Source organism: Oryza sativa, chromosome 7 (assembly GCF_034140825.1).
Source record: "Oryza sativa Japonica Group chromosome 7, ASM3414082v1".
Classification (NCBI taxonomy): Eukaryota; Viridiplantae; Streptophyta; class Magnoliopsida; order Poales; family Poaceae; genus Oryza; species Oryza sativa.
The window spans coordinates 9,233,141-9,240,427 of record NC_089041.1 but is presented as its reverse complement, the minus strand read 5'-3'; the positions used below and the strand labels follow the sequence as shown (position 1 = coordinate 9,240,427).

The window sequence follows — 7,287 nt, the reverse complement described above, 5'->3', positions numbered from 1 at the left end:
TCGAATGTTTGACACTAATTAGAAGTACTAAACGTAGACTAATGCCAAAACCCATTCCATAACCTTGGACTAATTTGCGAGATAAATCTATTAAGCCTAATTAATCCATAATTAACATATGTGATGCTATAGTAAACATGTTCTAATCATAGATTAATTAGGCTTAAAAAATTTGTCTCGCGAATTAGCTCTTATTTAATCAATTAGTTTTATTATTATTCTACGTTCAATAGTTCTAACTAGTGTCCAAACATCCGAAGTGACAAAGACTAAAATTTAGTCCTTAGATCCAAACACCACCTAAGACAGGAATCTAGATATCTAGATTCGTTGTTCTATGATAGGCCACGTCATATCCTAGATTATTTCTTTTTGGAACGGAGGGAGTAAGTATACTATCGATCATAATGGCGACGTGACCAATAATATACGTGTACAATTACCAACTGTGTACTCCCTCTGTCCTATAATATAAGGGATTTTTTAGGGAGGTCTAGACAGGCTCCTTATCTAGATTCGTCAAACTATGATGTGCCATATACTTTTAAAATCCTTTATATTATGTGACGAAGGGAGTAATACAGATTTATATGTGTGATATGACATGTAGATATCTTTTGTGGGTTCTCAAACCACGGTATACTAATATGACTGCGATATGTTTACGTAACCTTTATAGCGAGGTAGATTTATTTTCAGATAAGTGGAATCGACTTTGTACATAGTAAACTCTAAATAATTAGTATGTATGCACTCATGAAATCGGATCAATGATCTTAATTATTAAGCCTTGATTTTGCATATAACGTGCGCACATGATCAATTCAAGTATCTTATCTATCTACTTCCTCCGTTTCAGATTATAAGACGTTTTGACTTTGATCAAAGTCATATTGTTTCAAGATTGACTAAGTTTATAGACAAATATAGTAATATTTATAATACTAAATTAGTTTTATCAAATCAATAATTAAATATATTTTTATAATAAGTTTATCTTGGGTTGAAAATGTTACTACTTTTTTTATAAACTTGGTCAAATTTAAAGCAGTTTCACTACTACAGGAAAGATTTTCTTGGATACCGGACCCTTTTATTTCTAGGCGGACTGTAAATGGAACTGCAAAGGAAATGGGGCGGGGGGGGGGGGGGTACATGCGCCAGACCATCGCCCGCATAGGAAAATCAATTTTCGTGTGCGGGTCACTATATAGTCCACCCTACACGAAAATAGTCCACCCTACATCGAGCGCTCGATATCCTTTCGCGCCCCTCGCCCCTCCGCCCACTGCCCCACTACCTCCCTCTCTCCCACCTCACTCTCTCCCTCTCTCCCACTCCACTCCTCTCCTCCCACTCAGCGGAGACAGCAGGCAGCGGTGGGTGATATAGCGGCAGCGCTTGGCCCCTCCCTCCCTCTCCCTCTGCTGTGGGTGGGAAGAGGGGCAGTGACAGCGGTGGCGGCGGGCGACCACGGCGGCGTGCGGCCCCTCCCCTCCCTGCCCTTGCATATCCGGTGGAGGGGAAGCATGGGGGCCTGGTGGATCCGGCAGAGCTGCGAGAGGCGACGTGCGGTGGCGGGAAGGAGGCAGCCCGCGCCCCTCGGTGGCGGGAGGCAGTTGGACAGAGTCGGCCTGCGTCCCTCGGCGGTGTTAGGTGGTGGGACAGAGGCGGCCCGCGCCGGATCTGGAGGTGTGGCAGTGTCAGCGGCTGGTGTGGAGGTGTGACTATCGGCAGGAGGTGCGACAGTGGCATCAGCGATCGATGTGAGTTGATGCCCCTCCCCTCCCCTCCCCTCCCCTTGCAGATCTAGCGGAGGGGAGGAGCGTCTTCAGCTGGCGACTATGGATCCGACACCAGCGACGGGAGCGGGTGGTAGATCTGTAGCCGGCGACCGCGGGGGCAACGGTGGCGGGCCTCGGCTAGGGCAGCGGAGGATTAGGATTAGGGTTTTGTTTTTATTTTTTTTGTTTCGATATTTTATTATCTCGTGCGGGCAGCTTAAGCGCCCGCACGCGAAAATCCGATTTTCGCGTGCGGGTGAGGCACCTGCATGTGAAAATCACGATTTTCCCAGACCCCTGGGTGCGAGCGGGCCGACCATCCGCGCAGAAAAATTATTTTCGACCGCACGCAAAAATCTTTATTGTAGTAGTGTTTGACTTTGACTAAAGTCAAAACGTCTTATAACTGAAATGGAGGGAGTAGAAAACAATATTTTCCCTTTAGTAAACTCATGAAACCATCCGGCTTTGCAATTTCAATAGACACTAAAATTTCTGTTGTTGCCAAAATTTTGAAAATTTCATGAATTTCGATGTTTTCTAACCGGAAATATTTTAAGTTTTAACATATTTTTGACCAAATTTACAAATATTTAAAAAAATTAGAAAAATTTTGGGGGAGATTTGTGCTTGCCGGTGGAGCAAAATTTGTTTTTTTGAACGACTCGCACAAGACGGTGCGAAGTTTTATTGATAGAGCAGAAAAAAATTACAAGATTAACCAAGAAAAAGGAAAAAATATACCACCACCCACACACCGACAGCGCCAACACATGGGTCCGGGAGAAGGCTAGCACCGGACAGGCCGTCACTAAGCGTGACCAACCGCCACTAGGCCAACAAAGGAACACAGAAGAGAACGCCCAAAAAACGCCCTTACAACCAACACAAAGCCCAACTCCATCTAGATTGTGCTTGCACCAATCGTTCGAGTGGTTTCGGCAAGGGGATGCCTAAACGACGTCTCCAACGAGAGAAGCGACGGAAAACCGTCGCCACCATCCGTCAGGGACTCAAAAGAGCCAAGATTGGGCTTTCGCCTGGCAAACACCTTTGAGGGATGAGACGGCACGACAACGCCCTCAGGAGGGGGAATGAACCATCGTTGTCGGTCCAGTCAAGACCAAGCTGGGTTTTCACCCACCGCTCATCACCTGCAAATCCACGGCTGACGCACCGATGCTCCACCACAGCTCAACCTCTGCCGATGTGTGGGACCACTGCACCCCGTCCCCGCCGGCTAGCCTTCGTGCGCCGAAGACCGCGCCACACCCTCAATCTATTATCAGTCATATGTATGAGAGCAACCACGGTATATCGAAAGGTAACCTTATGGCAATGATTACATTTATAAAGTGGAACACATACATTGTGAGAAATAGCTTTAGCTTAGAGTGCATCTTATACTTAAGGTCTACCACAAGCATAAAGAAAATATTCTCTCTCTCATTTATGTCATGAACAAGAGCTGAAAAGCAGGTTTTTCTATCTCATAAGGGCCCCATATTATTGTTAAATTTCAGCAAGGGATTAGCTAAAAAACTGTTGCAGGTTTTTTGAGTAAAAAACTTTCAAATCTAACTATAGTACATAATTTTACTAGAACTACACTATAATAATTATATAACTTGTATAGATGTATTAAAATAATATATGCAACTTTATATCTAATTTGATAGAGATAATAATGTAGTTACTGTAACTAGGGTATAACTGGAGTATAAGTAACATGTAACTTGCTAATTTTTTAAAAAACTTGCAAGCTGGTGGGATCGAGGTCCTGGGTTCGAACCCCATGCAGCGCACAAATTATGTTTCTCACACGGGATTTTTTTCCATGAACGCGCCAGCACGAATCTTGAGATGAATCTGACGGTCAAAAATTCGAAAGAATTTACCCCCGTTTTCTGTCGATAGAAAACTAGCAAATCCGTTTCAGCAATAGCATTATGGGAATTGCTTTAACAACAATCAAACTATTCATGGGCCACTTCTAAGATCACACTAGACCCATATACATTGAGATTGCCCTGATATATCCATCTAATTCATGGACATTTTCCTAGTCTTGGGGGGATATAATATAATAGGAGCTAGAGGGGGGCATGGGTAGTGAAGTCCAGCCAGCGCAGAAGATCCTTGGGGGGATCTGGTTGCAATGGGGATGGCCAATGAGGAGTCGCCAAATTATCAGGTGAAAAAAGGCGGCCGGATTCCTCCACGTAAGGACCAAATCCATCCACAGATCGCCCCGCTCTCCTCGATCGATCATAATATGATCTCGCAATGGCCCCCCTACCTTTCCCTCATCCCCAACTTGCCCTGTCTTCTTCTTCTTCTTCTTCTTGTACCTATATTATTACAAGTCATCGATCTCGCTGATCGATCAGTGATCACAAGCATTTCACAACCCTAGCTAGCTGAGCTGATCGAGCTCAAGTGACCTCACCTGCTATAGCTAACTTACTAGCTAGCTCTAGCTAGTTGTTGTTTGTAGCTCGATCGAGTTTGATTTATCCGTTCATGTCGATGGGACCAGCAGCCGGAGAAGGATGTGGCCTGTGCGGCGCCGACGGTGGCGGCTGTTGCTCCCGCCATCGCCACGATGATGATGGATTCCCCTTCGTCTTCCCGCCGAGTGCGTGCCAGGGGATCGGCGCCCCGGCGCCACCGGTGCACGAGTTCCAGTTCTTCGGCAACGACGGCGGCGGCGACGACGGCGAGAGCGTGGCCTGGCTGTTCGATGACTACCCGCCGCCGTCGCCCGTTGCTGCCGCCGCCGGGATGCATCATCGGCAGCCGCCGTACGACGGCGTCGTGGCGCCGCCGTCGCTGTTCAGGAGGAACACCGGCGCCGGCGGGCTCACGTTCGACGTCTCCCTCGGCGAACGGCCCGACCTGGACGCCGGGCTCGGCCTCGGCGGCGGCGGCGGCCGGCACGCCGAGGCCGCGGCCAGCGCCACCATCGTGAGTATCAATCCAATAATCCTGATCCGGCCGGCATGATCGGCTCGATTGAGCCGTGTCGATTATTAATTTCCATCTTATATATTATTAATTGATGAATTCTTGATTGATTCATCGATCCTCCTCGTCTTTTCTTGGCTTCTTTGTTTTTGTTATTTAGTCAAAAACAACTCTTCATTTCTGCTGCCTATATGCCGTACAACTTCAAACTATCAAAGGTCAAATAATCGATCAATATATACCAAGTTTGAATTAATTTGGAGCTTAATTAATTAATTACTGGCTTGCAGCAGCTGGTTTATAGTATTGTTTCTAGCTATATATGTGAGGGCCGTGTGTGGGATGTGATTTGCATCTTTCGATGGCGACTTAATTAATTCGATGATATATTTCATTGCATATGCATACGGATCCAGCCTCTGTCTATACTGTACGATTCCACATACGTATATGTACGGTTAAGTCAGTATATATACTTTTAGATAGTCGCGTGTGCTTTTCGAGTTCGGTAGCTATATTTTAGATTGTAAAAACAAGTCAGAGGCTAATTTTATAATCTAGAAATACTTATTTCCCCATATATAAGCGTATGTTAAATATTGATGGTGTAATCTACTTATATGTCAGGAAACATCATTGCTTGCTTTCTGGCGCTTTCTTCTACATATCAGTAGAGGAAAATGGAAAAAAAAAGATGAATTTTGATGTTGTAGTTTGCTATATTCAGCATATATACCATCAGTTATACATATGCAGATCTTGCTAAAACCAAAATAAAAATAGAACTGTAAGGAGATATTGTGCTTCTCGGTCTATTTACTTACAGTTTGTTGAGAAGTAATACGAGCAAGCAAATGTATATATATATTTCTTTAGAACTGCAAGGAGATGCATATACATGTGTGATTCAAACACACGTACTGCACATTCAAACTATAAAAACAACTTGATTGCCGTAGAAGTTAAAAGGGAGACATATCCATGGGTTTCGGATTCTAAATCAATCTATGTGTAAATGAAACTTTAGTATAGTAGGAAATAGGTTTTCAAAAAAAAAAGTATAGTAGGAAATAGTATGTGTATATGCCTTTTTAACCCTTAATTACAAGTTGTTATAATTCAGTGTTAACAAAGTCACGGACTCACAGAGTGTGCCCTTACACAATTTCAGACTAATTTGTAAATGCATCGATCGTCACATTTTATGTGGTTCAATTATCTGACACAGTTAATTAATGGTGGCCGATCGATGTATGCTCTTCTAGCTTTCCAGCTATATGCGTATGTAATAAATGAATAAAACGTGTAGGATGAAATGTGAATACGCATCATTGTAATTAATTTGATTAATGCTAGTAAAAAATCTGCAAATTTGTCTTTTTGAAATTAAAATATGCCTTATAAAATTAATGGACCCAGGCCCCTAGGGCAAAATATATTGGGGCACAAAATCATGTCCATATATACATTCTTATTTGAAAGTAGACTCTGAAACAAAATATGCCCATATAAATCAAGGGAGGTTACAACTAACTGCATTTGCTTATGCGTACATCTGGATTGTAACTTCTATGTTTTGTACATACGATGATTAATTGTATTCGAGCTTCTTAATTGTACATCTATTAACTAACTAGTTTTGCAGATGTCATATTGTGGGAGCACGTTCACTGACGCAGCGAGCTCGATGCCCAAGGAGATGGTGGCCGCCATGGCCGATGATGGGGAGAGCTTGAACCCAAACACGGTGGTTGGCGCAATGGTGGAGAGGGAGGCCAAGCTGATGAGGTACAAGGAGAAGAGGAAGAAGAGGTGCTACGAGAAGCAAATCCGGTACGCGTCCAGAAAAGCCTATGCCGAGATGAGGCCCCGAGTGAGAGGTCGCTTCGCCAAAGAACCTGATCAGGAAGCTGTCGCACCGCCATCCACCTATGTCGATCCTAGTAGGCTTGAGCTTGGACAATGGTTCAGATAGATAATTACAGTGCGTATATACCACTGACTATATATGACTGATCATCATGCATCACATATATATATATATATATATGCATTATTAGACCATACATACATATATATATATATATATATATATATATATATATATATATATATATATATATATATATATATATATATATATATATATATATATATATATATATATATATATATATATATATATATATATATATATATATATATATATATATATATATATATATATATATATATGTGCTTGCATATAACCTATATATTTAGGCATGCAATTCGGTAATATATATATATATATATATATATATATATATATATATATATATATATAATTAGTGATCGATGGCCCATTCAGAAAACTTGATTGCATGCATATACATTAGCTTGCTGAATAAGAAGGTTGATCTGCATGAAGATAAGAAGGTTGATCATGGAAATGTATGATTCAAACATATATTTGTTCAAGAATCAAGAGGTTCCTTAGATGCTTTATCACTCTTTATATTCTTTAAACCAGCTAATATTTCTTTTGCCAAAATTG

At 42.2% G+C, this 7,287-nt stretch overlaps 1 protein-coding gene across 1 annotated transcript; it reads left to right on the top strand.

Moving 5' to 3' along the window:
- The first annotated feature begins 4,070 nt into the window (after positions 1-4,070).
- LOC107276161 (transcription factor GHD7-like) lies at positions 4,071-6,756 on the top strand. Its single transcript, XM_015790784.3, has 2 exons — positions 4,071-4,751; positions 6,397-6,756. Exons 1-2 carry the CDS (start codon positions 4,308-4,310, stop codon positions 6,724-6,726), a joined length of 774 nt encoding a protein of 257 aa, XP_015646270.1. The 5' UTR covers positions 4,071-4,307; the 3' UTR covers positions 6,727-6,756.
- Positions 6,757-7,287: the final 531 nt, after the last annotated feature.